The sequence below is a fragment of the Python bivittatus genome, unplaced genomic scaffold, assembly GCF_059951505.1.
Source record: "Python bivittatus isolate LINGU-HERP-01145 unplaced genomic scaffold, Pbiv_v1 ctg000330_np1212, whole genome shotgun sequence".
Taxonomy (NCBI): domain Eukaryota; kingdom Metazoa; phylum Chordata; class Lepidosauria; order Squamata; family Pythonidae; genus Python; species Python bivittatus.
The window spans coordinates 58,710,719-58,735,409 of NW_028277058.1; the positions used below are offsets into that span (position 1 = coordinate 58,710,719).

Sequence of the window (24,691 nt, forward strand, 5' to 3'; positions counted from 1 at the left end):
GTGTTCACGCCACTCCTGTGGGACTCACACCTGTCCAACCCCACCTTCCGTGGCGCATGACGATAACCCCATTCACACAACAGCCAAAGGCGCTGACTGGGTTCCCCTAACACGCTGAACCATAAGCCATCTAATTCACGGGAATCTAGTCTAGAGTGTTGTGCGAACGCAGACAGAACGGGGAAAAGGGGCAAAACATCTCTGCCTTCAGCCACAACCCTGATCAGGACACTGAGGTGACTTTCAGTGGTTTTTAAACCAGGAAACCACAAGCTTTTAGAAGTAATCTCTTTTTTAAAAAGCACCTTTCTCATGGAAGCGGGTTTACGGTAAATGAAAGGTGGGGTGGGGTGGGGTGGGGGTGGAGACCAAAACCACCACCATCCATGGCCAAACTGCTTTTGGTTACCCCCATGCGGAGAAACGTGGCTTGGGAGGAGCGAACTGCACCCGGGGAGGGAGCCTGGGACCCCTCTGGAAGGGGATCAGCAACGGAGAGATGAGCCCTGTTCTTCTGTCCCCATTTTTCCCCAGGCCACAAGCTGTTCGGGTTCTTCATTTCCTCGAAGGGAAGTTCCCCTGACGAGTCTCACTCAGAGCTTCTGACAGGACTCCATCACTCAGTGCGGGTCCGTCTGCTAATCGTGTCATTTAAGGTAAATGCTGCAGCGGGAGAGAAATTCAGTTTCACTTTGCGCTGCAAATCTGGAGGGAGAGGGTCACTCCAGGCTTGAGGCAGGGAGTCATCAAGGGAGCGCAGGGGTGGGCTTCCTAGCACGGCCTCAAGCTAGCTACTCTGTCTTCAACTCCCAGAATTCCCAGGTGGGCTGGGGAATTCTGGGAGGCCACCAAGTTGGGGTCAGCAGCCTTAAACGTTTCACATGGGCGTATTGGGTTAATGACCAGATGCACTTTTTTCCCCTGCTCAGCCTTCTCTGTAGCTCTGTTCACACCACTTGCTAGAGCTTACATTCACGTTAACCATGCATAACCCCTGCGTTTGCAGAAAGTGCAATTCCTCCAAACAGTATGGAGGCTTAATATAATTAACACTGCATGACTGCACGCTAAGCAATGGTTGAATTCCTATCACACACCAACCCACAAAAGACGCAACCTCATTTTAGCCTTGCCTAGCATGCCGTATGGATCCAGCCGGCTTGTGAGCCAATTATCACTGACCCAAACTCTAAATGCTTATCTTTTTTAGGCGAGCGTGAACCCCTTCCAGTTACGTTTCAACCTTGACCAGCGGAGCAGGATCTCATGAGATCAATTTGCTTCCAAACTCATACAAAGATCTTCCCATCTCCTAAGTAGGCTAGAGAGTCCCAGGCAGAGGAACGAAGGATTTCAGCTAAATAATTTTAGATTCTGGATTCTTAGAAGGGCTGTCTTTAATGGGGGAGAGGAATTACTTTCACTTACTCTGAAGCAAGGGAACAGGGTCCTTGACACTCCCTTAAAACACTACTGATGGTGCCATTGTGATGAACCCAATCCTGACTGAAGAAGCAAGAAGAATCGTTCTTCAGGTAGTGCAAGCACAGAGCATTCTCACCTTGGAATAGAATACTTTCTAGTATTTCCAGTTTCTACCATCTTCTCAAGGACTCCACAATGCCTCTGTCATGAACCTTCTACCTTCACACAATACGTTCAGTCTGGTTACCGAATTATCCCGTTTAAGCTTCTCACCATCACTGAACTAATCGAACAGGCCATGAGCAACACACTAAGGCTATGTCTGTCTGTCTATCTCCTAACCAAGATGAATAGAAGACAAGCTTCACATGTTGCACAACTGTAGCTATTAGGTCTTTAACGAAGCTGGGTAAGCGTGTTGTGTGAGTGAGGCCCGCAAGGGCAGAACTGGGTGATTCAACAGCTGCATAGAGCTCCTATTTCACCCCGGCTGGCAACCCAGATTCTTTCAAAAAAGAAGAAATATCAAGCTGCAAAGAACTCTCTGTATCTCAATCAGCTGGCAGCAGAATATGGAAAAAGAACAGATTTCCATTTCCATGGGAAGCGTTGTGGAGCTGGAAGGCTTGAGAAAAAATACATTCAAAAGCTGAATGCAGGTTGTCAACAGTATCCGAACAAGGAAGCACCAGGAAGAGTATGTTTTTGTGGAATAGAAGTCTCTCCGACGCCTGTTTGATTGATTTCTTTTTTTAAAAAAATCCACCAGCTTAAATGCGGGATGAATCTTAAAGGCATTTTGTTGCCCTCTGATTTTACTGTATGCATGTTAAAGAGGAAATCATTCTTGCTTAAATATGGGAGCTCAGTTGGTTGAAGGCATGACGTTTCAGTCGATTAATTAAAGCAGCATGCATTTACATGTGAATAAAAGCCATGGCTTGAATCCAGAATTGCATGATGGAGGAGCCTAGCTTTCTCACCCCCAGGAATGGAGAGACCTTCCAGAATGATCAGAAGGGGCAAGAGAGGTGTACAAGAAGAGTTTAAAAGCAGGAAAGATCCCTTTCCATTTTCCTATCAGGATGAATCTTCCCAGCACCCAGCAAGCTCTGTTTTCAGAGAAATACAGCCTCTTGTTTAAAAAAGAAGGAAGAATTGTAGCCTATGATGAATTATCTGCAACCCACACTTTCTAAATACTCAGAGGTTCTGTTTGCATAAAACAGTTAACCAGATCCTGGGGGAGTGGCCTTAGGAATCCAGAAAAATGGTCCCTTGGGGGGGGGACCAGGAAATGGGGTTCCCTGCTGGCAACACTGAACATTGAACATTGGCCAAAGGACAACTGAACCAATCTTTCAGTCAAGTCAGTCAATGGAGACAAAAGCCACCCAGGTCAGTCATGTCATGCCAACCATTTAATGCAACCCTTGAAACAATCCTTTTTAAAATATGCTTTCCAGCATGTAGAGAGAACATTTTATATGATCAGAAAGCTTCCATTGGGCAAGGGGGGTGCAATTTTTCCCTTTTTGTACTTGGAGTTTGAGGGAAATCCTGCACACCTGAATGAACTGATTTGACCCAGGATAAACATCAAATTGAACTGAGTTAAAATGGATCAAATATGGCTAATGTGGTTGGCTTCCATGCCCTTAAATATTATTTCCCTTCTATCATCCTATTCTCTTCATGTTTTCTTTCTTTTTTTTTAATTATTCAGCCCACCCCTTTCTTAGTTTGCTCTTCCAAAGAGTTGTGAAAGTGTGGTTTTTCAGGAGAGCACCTGGGGACAAATCTGTATGATTCCACCCAAATAGCGCTCCTCAGGTTGGTGGTGGCTCTTAATCATTCTCTGGTTTTGTTCTGTTTCGAGCCCTGTTATGGTGATTGCTCTAAGCCACTCATATCCTGTGGAAACTGAGAGCAGAGAAAACAAATTAAACAAACACGTAATGAACGAAATACACAATTGAACCTTAAGAAACGGAGACCTTTGCTGTCCTTAGAACATTCTGTGTGGCAGGTTCAGACGTTAGGGCTGCAGACGATCCTGAGTAGGGCTGGCCTACTCAGCTGCTCCATTCAGATGGTTCTACCACAGTGTTGTCCAAACTTGGCCACTTTAAGATGAGTGGACTTCAACTTCCAGAACTCCCCAGCCAGCTTGTATATGTGTTCTACCACATCCAAACCGAAGCTTCCCAACTCCATTTAGAGACAGATTCCACGAACACGGTGATATCCCAACACGGAAGAGTTCTAAAAAGAGGGTCATTCCTGCCTGATTATTCTCGACCTAAGTTATCCCCAAGCAAAAATCAATCCTGAGGGCAAAGTTGCCGAGACTGGTAAAAAAGATGCTGACACCATTGGATCAAAGAAGAATCCCTAAGCTTCAAACCTGCTCTTTTAGGGGAAGTTCAACCTCCTCCAGAATTTATTTTTCAATATTGTCCGAATGTGGCCTCCATCTGGCCGAGGTTCCTACAAGGGCTGGACGATGGAGCGGTTCCCAAGTGCTTAGAAAATGTCTTGCAAAGCGGAGGTCAATCTTTGAGGAACCGCTGGCCAAATTTTGCTTCGCAAAGCCCTAGAAACCAGCTGACGCCAATGGGAAAGTGAAAAGCTGAAAAGGGTTTGACGCAATGGCCTGGATCCTGGGTCCCAGCTGCCCCAGCATGCTTGACTTGAACACGGCCTTTCAGAGGGCACCAAACAAATGTTCTTTCACTTTCAGAGGCAGATAATGAAATGATAAGACATGAAGGTCACCCGTGATGGATTTCTTTCATAAAATTGCCCGGTACTGGCCAGGGGAAGTGCCAAACATCCTGGCTTTCTGAATAGCCCCATGCTGCAAAACAGAAAGACTAGCCATAAAGCTGGAAAAATGTCCAGGACAAGGAGAGCTAAGATTTAAAAGGCAGAACCAACAAACCGATTGGAAGGAGAGCAGAAGAGAAATGTGACCTGTTTTTAAGCATTTGCAGAAATCCTAGCAATTATAAGGGAAACAACTACTCACTAATGCACAGAAAATAAATTAAGAACAAGAACGCACTGATGTTCTCTTGGGAGCAGAGAGTATAAAAAAAAACACTGTACTTATCTGCAAGCTTGCCTTATTTATTTACTGAACTGTATTTCAGTTTGCTAAGGCTTCTTTGAATTTTTTTTTTTTCTAAAATGGAAATTGGTATGTAAATGTTCTAAATATGTCAAGATCAGCAAGAGAAAAACTACAAACAAGACTTTTTAAAGCCAAGGCCCCCACAACTTCTCTTTTGTTGCAAAATTGGGGAAGGGAACTTTCTGGGGTGGGCTGAGGAATTCATACAGGCTCAACCTGCCCCCTTCCCTCCATCTTTTCCTCTGTTCCACCATCGTAAAGAAATTGCAGAGAAAGAAAAGTTTCCGTTATTTATTTCCAAGATGGGAAGGGTGTAGGAACCCAATTCCTGCAAAGATGACTAACAGCAATCATGGGTGTCTTGACTCCTACAAAATACAACTTCTGCTGCAATAAGGAAAGAACTTTTGCCTGAGAGCTGGAAATCACCCTGTCAACAAACTTTTTACAGCACCAGGTTGGCGTAAAAATATCTGGCACAATTAAACTCAGCTAAAAAAAGGAAGACAAGACATTTGCTAATGAAGAGACCGCACTGGAGCAATGTGTAATTTGCACACCCCAGGGCTATATTTAGGATGATGTTGATAGATGCGGGAGGTGGAAAACAGTTCAGCCTTAACTAGTTCTGGCTTGTATATTGCTGGGGATCTGAACATCTGACTGCATTTGACCACAAGGTCCCTACCAGCAATTATGATTATTCTCATTCAAGAGAGATTTTCCGGTGAATTTCTCTATTTGGATGAAGCCAAATACTTGTCAAGCCAGCCTTTCTGGGAAACTGAAAAGAACTTCCACGTTTGGAGGACACTGGTTTAGGTGTTGAAGAAGTTGATAAATCCTGGTCAGCAGCCAGCTTTAAACATTGATGAAATCAAGAGGGGGTCAACGGGCCAACGTTGGCTTTTATCTGCAATAGATCTGGAATCCCTGTAAGTGGAGATTCACACTGCTGACTCCACCTGCGTTAGGAAATGCTTCCCTGTGCACAGAAAACCAGCATGTCAGTGATAAGGGATCCAGTCTAGCCATCGCCCAGACATGTCCATTTCTTGGTATTTTCTCCTTTTGCATAAGGAAGATAAGAGGTCTTTAACCTCTTTTCTTGGCTTAAATAACAACCAAAGGTTTTTCTTTATACAGATTGGCTCAGTGCAACCACTTGGCTTAATGCAAACTCTTACACCCGTAGAGGCATCTCTACCAGCCAAGGCAGAGGGCACCTTCGGTTGGTACCTTGCCTGGGACTTCTGCCAAAGCATTCGTTTTGCTCAGTGTAAACCAGTGTTTCTCAACCTTGGCAACTTGAAGATGTCTGGACTTCAACTCCCAGAATTCCCCAGCCAGTCAAGTTGAAGTCCAGACATCTTCAAGCTGCCAAGGTTGAGAAACACTGGACTAGAGCCTCTGGCATGAATGAAAAATCAGCACCTTGAAGGGGAAAGTGGTCCTCATATTCTCTTTTAAGATTCCCCATCTTCTTCTCACTCACTGCCCCCACCACCTACAATGAGACCCTCTCCTGGGGAAAAAGAATGCCCCCTTGCATTGAGGTATCTAATACATCAAAATCATTTGGGCGGCCTCTGCACTTCGAAAAGTCGCAGGGTCTTACAAATAGAAACCAACCACAGCACATCCCGCTTTTCTTTCACAGTGATTGCAATGGGGGATGAGCCCACGGGACACTGATGAACTTTTGTCCCATTTGGTGGCTCAGCTTAACTGATTGATTGATTGATTGATTGATTAATTGATTTAAAGAATGCCTACAGCTGCCCAACTTGAACATTGCAACTCTGGGCGGCGAACAAGAAACTAGAAACAAAACAAAATGACCAAATTTGGTTAAAATCCAAAACGAATGGGTCACTAGGCAATTACATTCATATTCCTCTCCAGATGGGAAGTCATCTCAATTGATGGAGACAGGCAGGCCTCTTGAAACAAGGCATTTCACATCTTAAGTCCCATCAGGACTGGGCTACCAGATATAGATCGTCATCAAAGATGGTTCCCAAATTCAATGCTACAGACCTCTTTTTAAAAAAATCCTATGTCTATCTAGAAGGCAAGGATGCCTGTCCTCTGCAAAAGCACAGCTCCTTTGAAACAGAAGTGAAAGGGAACAAAAAGATGCATAATGTCATGGAATTCACGGTCACAGGACATGGTGGTGACCACTCACTCATTTAGTTTTAAAAAGGGACTGGATAATTCAAGGAGGAGGGCTTGAAGGCTCACGACTGGGGAAAGCATGTCTGCAAAAATAGAAATGGAAGAGGAACAGTGGCAGGAGTTCCTGCTTATAGGACCCTCAGAGGCATCTGGTTGGCCATTCTGAAAACCAAAAATGCTGGAGTAAGATGGCCCTTGGCCTGATCCACCCAGGCTGTTCTTTGAGATTCTCAGGGTCATTGCGTGGCTAAGCAGGAAGGAAGACAAGGAGAAAACATTGACAGAACAGAGAGATTGGGAGAGAAAGAAAGGGACCAGGAGGGAGGAAATGAGAGCAAGATAAATTGGAATAGGCTTAAGAGTTGTCCAAGACAGCATCACTGCTGCCCTGGCACTGATGAAAATGGGTCTTGCTCACCCTCCCATCTTTGGCAACTCAAGGGAGGTGAAGACCATTCAATAAGGAGACCTTCAGATGTTGGGAAGATGTTCATTATTGTATGCCGCCCAGAGTCACCTTGTGTGAGATGGGTGGCTATATAAATATGATAAATAAATAAAATAAAATGCACAGTGGTTAATGTAGGGAAAAGCCAACTGTTCAGGTATCCTGATCTTGCACTGGCTGGGGAGAGCGGGTGCTACAATCTGATGGATCTAAAGAACACCCCACTGGGGAAGACAAGGGCTGAAGCCCAGAGTTGGTTGAGTTGGGCCAGGAAACAGACCAGCAATGCTGCAATTCTACTGGGCTGATAGAATTCCTCTCCCTTCCTCCAAACAAAGATCTGTTTGGTGCCTTGTAAAGTTTCTGGAGCCTTTTCCAATTCCGAGCCCCAGAGGGCTGGCTGAAAATAACCTTGTCTGGATAGAGGCATAGATATTGCCGTCGGCTGATGAAATGGTGGCAATCTGGGGGGAAGGTGAGCGCGATCCTTCGCCATCCCCTTTCGTAATGTTCACGGAACACCCACATTTCAAAAGCTTTGTCTTTCAGGGCTGGGAAGTTTGCCATGCCTATGATTTGGGGGCAGGGGGGCAAGCAAAATGGATACCCAAGCCGTTCCATCTCTCACTCCTGCTCTGAAAACAGATCCAACTCACCACTTTTCCCATCCACAAAGTTTACAGAATTCACTGACCAACCCACTGAGCATTGCTCCGAGCTGCTGCTTCAAACCATGCTGAGAATTGGAAGATGATGATCTCGGGGCCTGTTCACATGCAGGGAACCAGCAGCCGGTCAACGCTTGCCTCTTTGGTCAATATCTGAGAACTGTCCACTCAACGGTGTTTAGTCGCTGCTGCAAAGCTTTTCTCCCTTTCCTGCGTGTTGCAAGAAGAACTCCTTCTCTTGCCAGTATAAGAATTAAAGGGGGCTTGTTTCTCCTGTTTCACACAATATCAGGGTGGCAGGCTGGGTCTTTCCTGCCCTGCCTCCTGCATTCGGGCTCCTTTTGGGCCGCTCTGCTGATGCGCTGAGATTGTAGCTGGAGAGTGGGGCGTGCTAAGCATCTTCCCTAACATTTTCTCAGGCGTGCAAGAAAGTGAAAGCATTCTGCTTCCACAACAACATTCCATGCTGAGAAAGAGGGTCGGTCTGTCTGCAGAAAAAGCTGACACTAGCTCAGTGTTGTGCTGGAATGACACAAGCTTAGCAACAGCATTGTGGGAGCGTGAGGCAGGGAGCGGGTTAGCTTGCTCTCTCGATGGCTCTACACCCTCACCCCTAAATCTGGAGGTGTGGATGGGCAGGGAGAGTGGGGAGAAAGCTTCTCTTTTGTCTAGCCCCAGAACTGAAGATTTGGGAAGATTTTTGTCTTGCTGGAGACCTGCCAAATGCTTAAGAGGCTTCGTTCTCTTCCCTGGCCGGGCAGTTCTGCAAAAATGTGACAATGGCTACGAGTAGAGAAGCAGGGAAAGAGCGTATGGGGTCAGAAACAGCTCCCTAATTATCTGCCCCAAAGCGGTTTGGGCTCTAGGGATGAGCTGCAGAAATGCTGATTTACTTCCTTAGATTGTCAGCTTTCCTATCTCCTACCCTCAGAAAATCTTTTTGTGTGAACTTTTGCAGAAAGGAATTTGTGCACAGAATACTGAATTCTCCATAGGCTGTAGTGCTATGGAGGTGCTTGGAACACGGGGGAGCAAAGCATCTTTTCAGGTGATTAAAGCAACCGCGTTGATTGTTCCGGGGGGGGCAAGAATGTTTCGGCTGCTACTTGCAGCTGTTTTGGCATCTGTGTGAATATTCCGCCTCTTTGCGTCATTTTATGCAGGGGGGAAAAAACCCCAGACAGCTGGAAGCTGCTTGAAGAATCCTGCAAGTTATAGGAAACAATACCTAATGAAGAGGAAACTGACTTTCAGGACTCTTGGCTGCTTTACAGTAAATCCACTTAAGCTCTCCCAAGTCTTAGAAATGGAGGCTACAGTTTGAAACCCACTAAAATTAGACCTCCCAGCTCTTCCAGGCAATAAAGAAATCAACATTCATAAATACACATGGGCTTCATTTCAAACAGGCAAGCAATGAAATTTACAGCAGGAGAAAAAATACACTAGTTTGATTCATACCATTTGCTTAACCAGTTCAGGTAACACAGAAGGTGTGAAGCTCGGTTAGTTTTAACTTTGTTAAGGATGTTCTTCGTTTTAATCTTTTGATTTTTGTTGTTCAGTGTACTGTATAACCCTAGAATTTGGCTTAATTCAAGAAGCGAGTTAAGTGTGTTGTATGACCCTAGCCTGTGTGGGCTAAACTACACGTTACATCAGGACCTCTTTTGTGATTGATTCAGAACAGAAGGTCAGAATGTGGTCAGCTTTTCCCCCTTATGATTTTGCTGCTGAAGATCACCACTACAATTTCAAGAAATGAGTAATCTTCCAGAACAAATTACTTTGGGGGGGGGGAGGTATGCCTGGGGAGGGAGGAGCAAGAAATCAGGAGAAAATCATCATACGGAGAAAACTTGTGCACTGCTTCTGTCCACTTAAAATTCTGATTGAATCCTGATCTCTCCCTAGGAAGCACAGACTCATCCTTTAAAATCCACACCATGCCTCTCTCCTTAATTCCCTTTCAAACACAGTTAATTATATGCTTAACCCAGACCCCAGGGGTGTTCACAGGGCATGGTCAAAAATGCCAACATCAGCCAAAACGGCGCAATCAAAGCCCCGCTTGTTTTTAATACGCATCGCCAGAGCATCAGAAGGAAAAGTAAATGCTCTGCCACAGGGCTGAGACCTGGAAGCTTCAAAACAGTTTTGAAATGTTCCTGTGGCTAAAGAGTTTTGATGACTAAAATACCTTCCTTCCTCTTCTTTTTCAAACTATGCAACTGGTGATGGAACACTGTTTTGATTGCATCTCCCTTTTCTCGCCATTGTGTTTTGAAATAATATTACAACTGTGGAAGTGTGGGTCACCTCTAGGAAAGCAACCCTAAAGGTACGCAAAACCTTAAATGCACCTGCCCAGTTGCTGAGATCATCGATATAAACCAAGATGCAACCCTACTGTGGTCCCACGAATTGTGGACTGTCCTCCTGGGGCTATGCATTGTCAGACCCACTCTCCCTGCTATTCAAGGGGTGACAGTTTGGACATCTGCTGAACCCCATCTTTTCTCAATATCTTTTTAAGATTTCCACCTCATTCATTTCCAATTTTTACTTTTTCAGTTGTTTCAATATGGTGGACTTTCCTACTATGTCAAAACGCGATGACAAAGGGCTCTGGAACATTTTACAGGAAGTGTTGACGTGTTTCTAATACAGAAACCTAAGTAATCATGCTCTTGAACGGAGTGGGTCTTATGTTGTTTACTCTGCACACTTGTGCTTTGTTTTGTTAAAAAATCTTCACTACAGCTAAGAACGTGTAAGAATGTCTAAGTCTGAGTTTAACAGAAAGAGACAATCTGTGGATCCCCTGTAACTGCTCCCTATTTGTAACTTTTAATGTAACGCAGAGGTGAAATTATTTAGCATGTTCAGTTCATTTTAATTAAACCTTAAGTAAATCAAATTCCTCTCATGGCTTACACCTATCCACTTTCAGGAATACTATGACCTAAGTGTCCTGGCAAATAGAAGGGGTAGAAATGGAAGCAGTAACAGACTTCATTTATTTGGGCTCCAAGATCACCGCAGACAGAGACTGCAGCCATGAAATTAAAAGACGCTTGCTCCTTGGGAGGAAAGCTATGGCAAACCTAGATAGCATATTTAAAAAGCAGAGACGTCACCTTGCCGACAAAGATCCGCAGAGTCAAAGCTATGGTTTTTCCAGTAGTGATGTATGGCTGTGAGAGCTGGACCATAAGGAAGGCTGAGCACCGAAGAATTGATGCCTTTGAACTGTGGTGCTGGAGAAGACTCTTAAGAGTCCCCTGGACTGCTAGGAGGTCAAACCAGTCAATCTTAAAGGAAATCAACCCTGACTGCTCATTGGAAGGATTGACAATGAAGCTCAAGCTCAGATACTTTGGCCACCTAATGCGAAGAGAGGACTCTTTGGAAAAGACCCTGGTGCTGAGAAAGATGGAAGGCAAAAGGAGAAGAGGACGGCAGAGGATGAGATGGTTAGATGGCATCACTGAAGGAGTGAGCATGAAACTGAGCAAACTCAGGACAGGAAGGCCTGGCGCAATATGGTTCATGGGGTCACGAAGAGTTGGACACGACTTAACGAATGAACAACAAAATGACCTAAGTGATGGCCACAGGAATAAGCTCCCACTATCCAGCAAATTGCCTGGTGCAATATGGTTCATGGGGTCACGAAGAGTTGGACACGACTTAACGACTAAACAACAACAACAACAACATCCAGCAAACTCCAGATGGGCTGAGATACATCTGGAATTTCCCTTCCATACTGAAGAATTCTGGGATTTGTCATCCTTAAACATTGCTGAAGAAAGCCAGCTTGGGAAGTTTTGTGCAAGAGCTCTTGAGAGAAATTTGTGCTACTTAACCGGGCTGAGAATATGAGAGAGAGGTCTCATTGAGTTACATTCAGCAGTTGATGAAGTTGTTCAAGGCAGTTCTTGAAGCCTTAGGTGGATTTCTAGTAAAAAAAAAAAGGAACACTACAAGCTATGTTATACCACTTTGTAGCTGTCCTCTAGCTAGTTTAGCATAGTCTCTCTCTCCAAGGCTTCAAAGAGAGGTTCTCCTTAACTTCTCACCAAGAATTCAGTACTGGACCTTCTGCTATTCAGAATTATGGGAATTCCTCATAAAATTATGTGTTGGTAAAGAACCACCCATCAAGCAAATCAAATATTTGGTGTCCAGTGACACATCATTGCAACCCGTCTTCATTTATGTTCTTGTGGTTCTCCAATGTACCATGTCACTCAGCCACCAAAGCAATTGACATTCTGCTTGTCACACTCTGAACTCTTTATTTGACCACTGATGATTATTTCAAAGGAAGTTGCGTTCTGTTAGAAAAATATGAACACCAGGAACCTTTCTCAATAGCAGAAACATTCTAGGAAGAACGCACAAAGGGCTTACGCAATCGGTTTTGAATAGTGCCACTTCTACAATTGACCCAGTTCATACCAAGGGAAAACAAAACATATGTCAAGAAACATCCCTTTCTTAAAGTAGACTTCTACTGGGTTCAGGAAGTGGGCTTCCAGGTTCTTGGTTAGGAGGAAAGAGTTCTTATTTTCCAAAATCAATGTGCCTAGCTGTTTACCTCCCACTCCATGGCCCAGCACTTTCCATATTTCAAGAAATCCTTCCCAGGAGCCTTCATTGAGAAGAGCGACAACACAACACTTGAGATCTCAGCAAAGTTGGGGAAGACTTTTTCTTGAATCTTAGAGAACCGCTGCTAATCAGGGTAGCAGAAAGACAAGAGCACGGTGAACCAACGATCTGACTCGGTATAAGGCAGTTTCCAAGTTCATCTTCAGGAGCCATCCCAACCTCATGTCTTCCAGATGCCTTCAATTTTCAATTCCCAGGATCCCTATGCCATTTTGGGGAATTCTGGGAACTGCATCCCAGTGCAGCTGGAGGACACCAAGTTGGGCTGGTCTGCTCTAACTGGGTATAAAGTTAGGGGAAGACCCCCTTAAGTTTGTGCCCAACTCTTGGTGACTCCATGGGCACATCCATGTTATTTGCTCAGCAGCAATACAGAAGTGGTTTGAGCTGGGAAGTTTTAAGTCCCGGTCTACCCTTTGGGGACTTCCTGGTGATCTTCTCTCCAAATACTAACCAGATTCGATCTACGGCCACCACTCCGTGGAGCCTGCTCACCTCTGCTTCTCTGCTGGCTGGATCCATGGCTGATGAGTCCCCCAGCTGCCCGTTAAATGAGCCAACTGCCTCTCCAAGGACTCTGACTCCTCCGATGATGTCATAAGGCCCGTGCTGCCATGGCAACCAGCCAAGCCACTTTACAAAAGCCTGGTGACATCACTAAGTGACTCAGGCACTCCGGCTTAGCAGAAGCATCCAAAAACGTGTAGCTCCAGGCGTGCGTCTGTCAAGATTGCATTGTCTTCTCCTGTTTTGTCTTTCAGCCCTGCTGGAGTATTAGTCAGCGAGTCATCGTAAATACTTTCTAAACACTCATGGGGGAATGAAGCGTCCCCTTTCTTCCACCCACGCTGCTAGAATGGCAATTCGAATTTACCCATATCTGCATAAATGTAAATCCCGTTGAATTCACTCGTTTTTTTAATAGTTTATTTTAAATGTTTGAATTCACTGGTTTTTCAACCCAGGGAACTGGCCATAGGATTTCAGCCTCAGGAGTACTTCCCATCTGGGTGGAAGTATTCCTTCACTATCCGATCAGAATCATTGATTTATGTACTGATAAATTTCTGTACCGCCCTCTCTAGATACTGGGTGGATTCCAAAGCACTAACAACAGATGAATAAAACCTGCACCATAAATGAAATCCCACGAAAACAAGCAGCTTTTCATGTTTGATGCACATTTTTAAAAAATCCAAACAAACAGGCAGTTTCAACTGCAACATTGTGGGCGCCATCTTGACCTTTTTGACCATATCCTGCTCCCAAAGCTGTGTTTTAAGGGGAAAATTGGCCGAGGGATCCCTGGGTGCACCACCTTGTTCTCCTGATGGAAAGATGAGAGATCATGCCATCTAAGAAAGTCACAAAACCCAAACCAAGACCAGACACACTGGAGTTGTGCTCATACAACAGACTCCACCCGGTTACTGAATTATCCCCTTTTCATTCTTTCTTTCTTTTTTTTCATTCAATCATGTCCAGTTCTCAGAAACTGCCTGGACAAGTCCCTAAAGTTTTCTTGGCAGATTTTTGGAAGTGGTTTGCCCTTGCCTTCTTCTTCTTCCCAGGGCTGAGAGAGAGAGAGGGACTGGCCCAAAGTCACCCAAGCGGGCTTCGTGCCTGAGACGGGACTAGAACTCATGGTCTCCCGGTTTCTAGCCTGATGCCAACCACCACACTAAACTGGCTCTCACTTTCTGGGTTTTACAAAGCCTTAAATTGTAAAGTGACCAAGCAGGGCAGTTTGTGCCATTCCTAAAACTGCAAAGATCAGTTGACACTCAATAACCCCGTGGTTACAAACATTAGATTTGTGACACCCAGTGCATGCCTTCCCTCAAAAGATGTAGGAACTGAAATTCCTTCTCATGAGCCATCTTTTCTACAAAGCTGTTCTCCCCTCTATTTCCATGCCTTCTTTAGGGCAAGTCAATCTGCAGCCAAGTGTAAGTCTGCTTCCTTCTGCTTCCTTATTCTTCCTGCTTCACTTTCCCCTGTTGTTTTCCTTGCATGAAAGTTTAATTTGTGAGCTCACTAGGGCAAAGATCTGATCTTGCATATTGATGGCGCAGTATAAATAACAATTAAGGCTTTTGGAGTCCCTTTCCTGGGCACTGTACTTCCTGAGATTAGAGAGTTTGGAGACTGTCTGGAGACAGACAGACAGACAGACAGACAGACAGACAGATCTAGGTCCCATCCTGTTCTAAGTATCCGTGGTTGGTTTTTTTTAATAGTATTTTACTGGAATTTTAAAATTACAAAGTTAAAAGTTAGAAATGAAAAAGAAAAGTGAAAATACAAATTATAAAGAAAAGGAAAAGAAAAGGTGAGATAAAGTAAAAGAGAAAGAAAAAAGATAAGAAAAATAGATAACTTCCAATCTATCTCTGGTCTTAGGAATAATAAGAGTATCATAAGTGCTAGTTTTTAATGCATTAAGTAGGAATAATTCTTTGTCAAAACATATCCCATTACATTTATAATCTAATCTTCAAATCCCCATGTAAGCTTCGCCTCGCCTGCATTTTGCAAATAGTCCATCAACGGTTTCCATTCTTTAAGGTAATACTTATTTGAGTTTTCTTTTAATAAGCAAGTCAGTTTATCATTTTCTGCCATTTCCATCAGTTTTAACAACCATTCTTGTATTGTTGGTAGTGTCTGGGTTTAAGTATCCGTGGTTTATTAGAATCACACTGAGCCATAAGCCCCATTTTACAAACCACAATAGTTGAGTCCAGGTCTGGAGTGGGATATGTTTAAACAACGTGGATCACCTCTGCAAGCGCGGAGGAACTTGGAAGAAATCGCTTTCGGTTCTGGGTGAAACACAATAACCTCAGTGTGACTCCCCCGGAGCAACAGCTGAGCCTGCTGGTTATTGAAGTTCATCAGCTCAGCTTGCAAAGACCCATGGAATTCCTGTGGCACGCTGAACCTACATGGGTGCAGCACCAAGCTGGACTGGCACAGCCCTTGTTTCTGTTCAGGACCTTTCCTGGCCACTTCACCCGTCTCCGTCCCTAAGTCCTTTTCTATCAAAATGAACTTTGCGGCATCCCAAATCTCAAGAAAGCTCTGTTAGTACAATAAGAGATTACTGTTATTGTTTAGAGAGCCAATTTGGTCTAGTGCAGTGTTTCTCAACCTCAGCAACGTTAAGATGTGTGGACTTCAACTCCCAGAATTCCCCAGCCAGCACAGGGTTTCTCAATTTCAGCAACGTTAAGATGTGTGGACTTCAACTCCCAGAATTCCCCAGCCAGCACAGGGTTTCTCAACCTTGGCCACTTTAAGATGGGTGGACTTCAACTCCCAGAATTCCCCAGCCAGCACAGGGTTTCTCAACCTTGGCCACTTTAAGATGGGTGGACTTCAACTCCCAGAATTCCCCAGCCAGCACAGGGTTTCTCAACCTTGGCCACTTTAAGATGGGTGGACTTCAACTCCCAGAATTCCCCAGCCAGCACAGGGTTTCTCAACCTTGGCCACTTTAAGATGGGTGGACTTCAACTCCCAGAATTCTGGGAGTTGAAGTCCACACATCTTAATGTTGCTGAGGTTGAGAAAGATTGGAGTACATCAATGTTTCGGCATTCCCCCGCCAGGTTGAGAAATGCTGGTCTACCCTATTCCCCCCTAAGGAAGTGAAAAACTGTTAACCCAAATGACAACTTTTTGTCTTTTGGACAAAACTTAATTTGTGCTGTACACTAATGTGCTAAGGAACCACGCCGATCACATTTGTTTCCAGCATTAAAGTCCTGGGAAAGTGATTCTGAAACCTGAGAGAGCAGATGGCTGTGCCCCATTCTGATTGGCCAGCTCAGACTGGCTGCTCTTTGAGGCCATTGGCCAGCTGTGCCCCAAGCAGACAGGTTGAAAACTCACAGGGTTCCCTCCTCTTCTTCCTAACAGCAATTTGCCAATATTTTAGCTTCTGCTATAGACACAGAGCCAGTTTGACTTAGCGATTAAGGTATCAAGCTAGGAAATGGGAGGCCTGAGTTCTAATCCCACCTATGCACTAAGCCAGCTGGATGACCTTGGGCCAGTCACTTTCTCTCAGCCCTAGGAAGGAGGCAAGGGCAAAGCACGTCTGAAATCTTGCCAGGAAAACTGCAGGGACTCACCCAGGCAATCTTTGAAAATTGAACAGACTGAACAGATTAGATAGTCAGCCAGGGAAGGAAAGTGCACACACAGGAAAAATGACTTTTTAAGGCAGGTCGTCCACCCAAGGCGTGCAGCTAGGAAGACAAAACCCCAATTCCGTTTCTCATTTCCTGAGCATTTAAAATGCACCGCAAAAATGACAGGGGCGAGAAGCGAGTCTGGCCATGAAAGGGGAAAAGGGGGCATCCAACCTTGATTTGCGCCCAGGGGCCGAGCGGGAAAAGGCGCGGGGCTTCGGCGGCCAGAGGGGCCCCCGGGCGCTTGCAGCCCTCCACGCTCCTTCTCCCCAAAGAAAAACGACTCGCACCGGGCGATAGGCTGGTTTTTACACCCCGTCTTCTTTAGCCGCGTTTCGGGAAAACAAAATCGCTAAAGCTGCACATGGCGTTCCGGAAAACAACCCCGAACAACTTTATGAAATGTATTTATTGCAATCCGCTTCGACAGACATGATGCAACGAATTCAGCCGCCCGAAGCCGTAGGAAAGAAAGACAAACAGCTGGCGACGGAAAAATATGTTTTTCGCTCGCCAGCTCTCACCCCCCCGCCCGGGCTCGGCTTGTTTATCAGCTTCGCGTGCTCCGCGGGCTTCTCGGAAAACCCTCGGGCACGGAGGAGACACGTGAACAGCCCGCCGGGGCGGGCGGCGCGCGCACGCCCCTTTCACATGGTCGGGCCATGCAGCGGGCGCGTGCACAGCTCGCGGGAGGCAGGCGGGCGAGCCATCTTCCCGTCTATGGGGCAGGCGAGGGGGAGAATCCGGGGCTCCCCCCGCCCCGGGCCCCAATCCCCCCCGAATCAGCATTTCACGTGCCAGTGGCTGCATTCGAGGAAGCGCATCGCGCCTCCCCGGGTTTGCACGCGCGAGCGCTCCGGGGCAGGGGCGGGAGGGTTGCTTCGAGGCAGAGCCGCGCCAACGGATCCAAAGCACCCTTTCTCCCCCTCGGGCGCTGGAAGATGGGTGGACTCCAATTCCCAGAATCCCCCACAGACGCCCACCCGTCTTCCAGCGGCCGAGGTTGAGAAACACTGCGAAAGCGAGCAGATCTGGGCTGCGAGCTGCCGGCGGCCGCTAGGGGGCGCCGTTCTGGCCACTTGCTGCCCCCTAGCGGAGGCTCCGGCCCGCTCCGCTGCAGTCGCCCCCGGGAGGGCTTCCTCTGGGTGCATTGACGGCTGTTCGTTTGCTTTGCGGAGGGGAGGGGAGGGGAGGGGAGGTCGTGCCCAGGCGGGGCTGGCAGCGGCCGGTGGTTCTTGGGTTCTTGCGAGGCAGTCCTTGGTGCCCTCCGTTTGCCAAGCGCTGGCACCCGGGGGCATAAACGGGGCCTCCCCGGTGATGGGCTGAGGCTTAGGGTTATCTTTAAAACCGGCTTTAAGCCTTGGATTTCACTTGAATTTTTTTGCAAGAGTGGCAAAAGGCAGCCAGGGACGTTTAACAGCAGCTTTGTGTTTGTTTTTTTGAAGAAAGAGAAACAATGAAAGAAAAAATAAAATTGTTATCATTTCCCCCTCTGACTAGCCCAGGGTTTCTCAATCTTGGCCACTTTAAGATGGGTGGACTTCAACTCCCAGAGTTCCCCAGCCAGCATGGCTGGCTGGGGAACTCTGGGAGTTGAAGTCCACCCATCTTAAACTGGCCAAGGTTGAGATTCTCTGTGTTCAATTGCCTACTACACACTCTTCAGGGCAGGGCATTACTGTGTGTTGTAAAGACCCCTTTGTAGCAACGCAGTGCACAAAGACAAGACCCAGAAGTACAACAAAACCCATCATGTAAAGCAACATTCCAAAGTGCTGCACCGAGTCCATGATTAAGATGCGGCCGGTTATTTTGAGCCTCTTTGCCCCTTGAAGCCTAGTGTCCAAAAGCTCACAACCAGAAGTTCACAATTCTGGGTTCACCTTCGTGCACAGCTACAGACTATACTGACCGTGGCTTGTTCAGCGAGCCACAATCGGCTGAATCCATACAACCTCTCAGCCATCAGCCAGGGTTTCTGAACCACAAGCACTCAGGTCCGCCAAACTGGAGCCGGGCAAAATACCTTGGAGCATCGGGGGATGTCTACATGCTGTTATATTCTGCCAACATCTTAGCAGGAAAAAAGCTTTCACAGTTTTTAAGATGGATTTTCAGCCTAGGCTACAGTGAGTGAGGAGGCAAGGAGGAAGAGATGGAAAACACTTTTTTGCTTCAAGGGAGAACATCCTGGAGGAGAGGAATTTCCCATAATACACTTAGCACGAGAGCAGCATTGCTGGGAATTGAAATGGGATCCCTTGATTCTGTTCTCTGTCTGTGCTGATCTGTTACCTTTTTTTTAAAGAAAGCTAAAATAGGGGTCATAAAGTTTGCAGGCGCCTTCAGTTGCACATGACAATCATGTGCCTTGCAGCTCCCCCCCCCCCATTTGAGGTTCCTCCTAACCCCTTTTATCTGTGAACTGAGTCTAAATGACCCTAAGCCATATCTTAGAATTGGACATGAACTCCAAGTGCCCGTTGGTAATTCCCCACACGGTGCACCTTTCTTGAATTGTTCCCAAACACCTGAAAAGCTACACACTGTTCTCGCTCTGCAGGAAACACTGTCCTGTAAACAAGAATCCATGAATACAGTACAAGTTATGCAAGAGGGCTGCTTTGGAAAGGGAGGGAGAAGTGATTGTAAACTGAGCCACGCAGCAGGGCGCTGGAGAGGTCCGCCTAGGGAGCAGAGAAAGGGAACACCCTTTCGTGTTCCTGATCCGGGAGGGTGAGTGAGGGCGAGGAGGAGTGAGAGACTGTTTGTGTGCAAAGGCACGTGGAGCCCCATATTGGCACGTCCCGAAAGAGCGTGTCTTTTCGTCAACATTACAAGAGGCTTGCCTGAGCAGGGAACCCCAGCCAGCGTGAATCAAGCGTGCAAAATGTAAAGAAAGTTCCAATCACGGTGCTTCTGATTCGCCCTGGCAGCAAAGAGGGGGGTGAGAGAGAAACAGTGAGGAAATCAAACTTTTTTTCCCCTATTATTTGTAGAAGAAAGCTTCCCGAATTGGGACAGACCCTTTAAAACCCCATCTCCAGCTCTCTAATTATGTTCTCCGGCAACCAGCAGGACGAAGAGACCAAGTTGTTTTACATTAAGGAAGACAAAACCAGAGGTCTGAACTGACCCCACATTTTGGCATCGGGCTGTAGGATTTCCTAGCCCCTTCTCATTCCCAGGCAGCGGGGGGGAAACCCCAGATTTGAAAGCAAGCCTCCAAGTTTTAAAAATAAAATAAAATAAAATAAAAACAAAGAACCAGAATAGGCTGTTTCCTGAAAACTCAGAGAATTATAGAGAAGAAAGGTGGTCTAGATCACAGAAACTTAATTTGGTTAATTCGGTAGATGCATTTATTTATTTAACTATATTTGTCAACTGCTTCTAGGCAATTTACAACAAGCGGCAGTTTTTAAAAATGCTTTTAAATTAATTAAATTTAAAAAAATTAAAAATGTTTTTAAAAAACATGCAGTAGCAAAATGCACGAATGCATTAGCCTAATTATAAGAGGCACACAGAATCAGTCAGAACCAAAGGCACGCTGGAATAAAAAAGAAAATTGTGGACACACATGAAGGGAAGAATATCTCTAGGGCAGTGTTTCTCAAGCTTGGCAACTTTAAGACGTGTGGACTTCAACTCCCAGAATTCCCCAGCCAGCATGGCTGGCTGCGGAATTCTGGGAGTTGAAGTCCACACGTCTTAAAGTTGCCAAGCTTGAGAAACACTGCTCTAGGGGGAACGTGTTCCAAAATGTGGGGGCAGCCATGGAGAAGGCCTATCACCTTGCCTACACCTCACAAGACGGGGCTTCTGACAAGGCCTCCCTAGACATGTGGATCAGACAGCCTATTATGGTCTGGCAGAGCCTGGCTGATCCTCATGTGGCACTGTAGGTGACACCCAGCGCCTTAAACTGGGATGGAAGTCTGCTGGCAACCAGCCCAATGACCTTGGAATAGAGGCATTGACGCATCATGGCAATGGATATCTTTCCCAAGGCCTTCATGGCTACTCTACCAAGGGCTAATCTGCAGTGTATTTCGTGACGTCTGGTTCTTTCACGGTTGAACGCTGATCCTAAAAGACACAAGTTCTCCACTCCTCCAATATCTTCCTTGTCCATTCTAAGGCCGGTGGCTGTACCTACAGTCCTTAATTGAATTCTTAGCTCCATTTTTCCACTGTGCTCCCTGACTTTCATGACCAGAGCTTTCACATCACGCACATTTTCAGCAGTCAGAGTCACGTCATCTGCGTAGCACAAGTTATGGCCATTTCTTCCACCCGTTTTAAAATCGTGCTTATCTTCTTCCTATCTAGCCTCCTTCAATATATAGACAGCATATAGGTTGAATAAATATGGAGAAATTACATAGGGTTGCCTTGATCCTTGGCTGACCTGGAACCACCTACTTCAGGTTTGACAAATTCATGAAGGGGGTGGCTATGCCTGGCTACCAGTTACTAGCCCCAAGGACTATCTGTTCTAGGAAGCAGGTTTCTTGATAGCCCAATCCCCTTTGTGCCCTGTTCAGGGCTTCCCCAACCTAGTCTTGTGAAAAACTAGAAACAGGCATGGTAGGCTGTATCTGACCCTGTGTGCAGAACCAAAACCCTGGAGTAGGAAATGTTCCTTGAGCATGTCCAACATCATGTGCAACCTCCAGCTCAGTGATGGATAGCTGTCCAGCCTCTGCTTGAGCACATCCAGGGAAGGGGAGCCCACCCCCTTTCTGGGGGCTTGATTTCAACGGCTGAGCTGGTCTCCCCAACCTTCAGTAGAACCTCCTGCCCTCCTGTCCGACTCTGACATCCCTTCTTGGGATGGGAGAGAACAGATCTTCAGATCACATCTGAGTCTACATATCCAGGGTCAGAGAATGTTGGGGTTTGGAAACCTAGAGTTGGGAGGGGGCCTTTGGGGTCATCAGGCCCACCCTCCTCTTCAGTGCAGAGATCCAAATTAAAGCATTTCTGTCCAGCTTCTAGTTGAGCACCTCCAAGAGAAGGGAGCCCACCACTGCTCTTAAGCCATTGGTCTCACCAACAAAACTGCTCTGACCATTTGCAATTTCCCCCCCTAACATTCAACCAGAATCCACCTTCCTAGTTTTACATCTTTCTTTCTGGCCCATATCCCCAGATGTGGGAGGCAAGAGTAGATGGGGGAAGGCAGAGCATGAGGGTCAAAGAGCTGCAGGGAAAGTTTTCCTTGGAAGGAGAGGAGGGTGAAGTTAAGGCTTGACTGACCAGTTTAGCTTTCAGACCCATCATATAATTTGCTGACTGGCCTCAAGCAAAGGAGAAGTTCCACACTCCACAACACAATTATTTTGGATCTTTGCCCTGGTTTTTTTCCTAATAATTCTTGCTGGTAGCACCCTGATTTCTGGACTGAACGTACTGCATTCTAAACTATAAACTGTTTTTCTATATTTATTAGACACACTGTACCACTCTTTAGTAGTATTTCTCAATCTTGGCAACTTTGAGATGTGTGGTCTTCATCTCCCAGAATTCCCCAGCCAGCTGGCTGGGGAATTCTGGGAGTTGAAGTCCACATACTGTATCTTAAAGTTGCTAAGGTTGAGAAACACTGCTCTATAGTAAAGGGGAAAAATATATTGCTGATGTACTTATAATGTAACAAACTCTGAAGTTTATCAAACTAAACTGGATTGGCTTGAATTTCATGGCAATGGGAACAGGTTTCCAGAAGGATTGTGGGCATTTGGTTTATTAAAACACCTTTTATCTGGTTTATTAAAGCCCTCTTTGCTATTTTTTATTAGAAACCATCAAATTCTCTGTAGAGCCACCAGACTATTTAGTGAAGAATCCGGACAGCTACACAGATGTGAAACAAGTTTAAATGCAGCAGTGGAAACAAGTCTGAACGTGGTTCTTGTTAACTTACTCCTACTAGTTTGTACCACCAGTCCTAATTTCTGTCGGCTCTCCAAATCCTTCATCCTTTGATAACAGCTGGAGCAACCCTTCAGCCGATCAGGGGAACTATTACATATTAACTGAGCTACTATTTCTTATGAAAACAGATGCCGCTTAGCAATAAAAGCTTAACTTGCATTAGACAACTTTCAGTTAACCAGCACTTTTTTAAAGAGTAAGAGTGAGCACCCAATGCAAGCAGACGGGATTTGGGGTGTGAACATTTTGCTTCCTGTTATGATTCGCAGGCATTGCAAAAAAAAAAAAAAGAATTTGTGAAAATGAAAGCTCCGTTTTTGTCTCCATGTTAAAGATGGACTGCTGAGGCTAAAAAAGACCCTAAAGCAAGTTCACAGAGGATTCAGACCCACTTTATTCTACTACCTGTCCAAAAAAAAAGGGGGGGGGTCACGACAGGTTGAATTTCTACCCACGGGTGGAGGAAGTCTGCTGTGGAAACAGGGAGCCCTAATTTCGGGGCAGAGTTTCACTCCATTTTGCAGGGAGGGGTGTGGGGTTGTTTGACAAAGTGAACATCCCTGTATCTAGACAGCCAGCCGCTCCAGGAAAATCCCCGCCGTTAGCTTTAAAGGCTATAGGGCTGTAGTTTTGTTTTTGTTTTCGAGATGCAAGGAACTTTCGCTTTCGGTCAAGAAAAAGCCCTCGATCTTGCCACGGCCCGCCCCCGCAACTCGCAGTCGGAAGGGACGCCGTGCCGAGGGAAGGAAGTTCACTCCCTGCGCGAAGTCCAGCCGCTTCAACGGGCTTCGCGACAAGAGCGCGGAAGGCGCCTGGCCAAAGCTCGGGGCTTCTTTGCCCTCTCTGGGCATCCCGCCAGCCCCCCAGACCGCCCCCCGCGCCCAGGTGGAAGCTTACCTTTCCGGAAAGGCATGGCTAAAGCGCCGGGCTCTCGCGCGGAGACCCCGCGGCCGCCGGCTTGCCTTCGGGCGGGCGCTGCCCCCTGCCCACGCCGCCCGCGGGGATCGGAGCGCCGGGAAAGCAGCGGAGCAGTTCGAGGAATCCCTCCTGGGCGCGCCGCGGCTTCGGAGCGCGGCGGAGAAAGGGAGCCGCGGGCGAGCCGCCTTTCGCGCTGTGCGCCCCGCCCAGGTGCCACCCTCCGCGCCCTGCTTTCTCCGCGCCAGGCAGACGTGCCACAGGTAGAGCTTTCTGCAGCGAGGGGGATACGCCGAGGGGGGAAGGCTGTCCCTCTTGCAGCTAAGGAAGCAAAGAAAAGAAGAGACGCTTCGAGGAGAGGGCCAGTGGGTTCCCCAAAAGCTTTCTCGGAGAGAGGAGCACCCGGGAGGCTCCCGGCGCTGAGGTGGAAATCATCCATGAAGTTCCTGCTTGGTTCAGCCCGATGGCTGGATCCACACCACTCGCGAATCAGGGTTTTTCAAACTTGGCGACTTTAAGATGAGTGGACTTCAACTCCCAGAATTCCCCAGCCAAGTTGCCAAGTCTGAAAAACTGCACTAGAGGAAAAGCGTGCCAGGAAGCTCGCGGTGCAGCTTTTCCCGAGTTTGTACAATCTGTTGAATTGTAAATTGTCAGTCCGCATGACACGCGATGCTGCTTCCTAACGCTGTAATCTAAACATCGGCTCTCAAGATTTCCCACTGGCCTCCTATCCAAGTCTTTCCCCAGTCCGATCCTGCATAGCAGTGTTGTCCAAACTTGGCCACTTTAAGATGAGTGGACTTCAACTCCCAGAATTCCCCAGCCAGCCATGCTGGGAACTGAAGTCCACGCACCTTAAAAATCGCTGAGGGTGAGAAATGCTGTGCTGGTAGGCTATTGTCAGGTCATTTCTTCCCAAGACATTTCCTTCCAAGCAAAAATGGCTCATCCTTTATTATTTTTAACCAGGCTGTGAAAAGTTTATGATTCTAGTGGGTTTTCAATGATTTTTAGCAAGAATAAAGGTTTTGCTTTCATTCTGCCCGATTTAAGATCACTTAGGATTTCTTGTTCTTGTATGCATTAAGGCTCA

General features: G+C 46.5%; 1 protein-coding gene across 1 annotated transcript in view; it reads right to left on the bottom strand.

Annotated features, from left to right (window-relative positions):
* The window catches only part of PFKFB3 (6-phosphofructo-2-kinase/fructose-2,6-biphosphatase 3), a 60,268-nt gene extending 36,546 nt beyond the window's left edge, over positions 1-23,722 (bottom strand). Inside the window, exon 1 of the mRNA XM_088141417.1 lies at positions 23,578-23,722. Within this exon, the coding sequence (XP_087997543.1) occupies positions 23,578-23,593 (16 nt within the window). The 5' untranslated portion in view covers positions 23,594-23,722. The remainder of the gene's footprint in view (positions 1-23,577) is intronic.
* Positions 23,723-24,691: the final 969 nt, after the last annotated feature.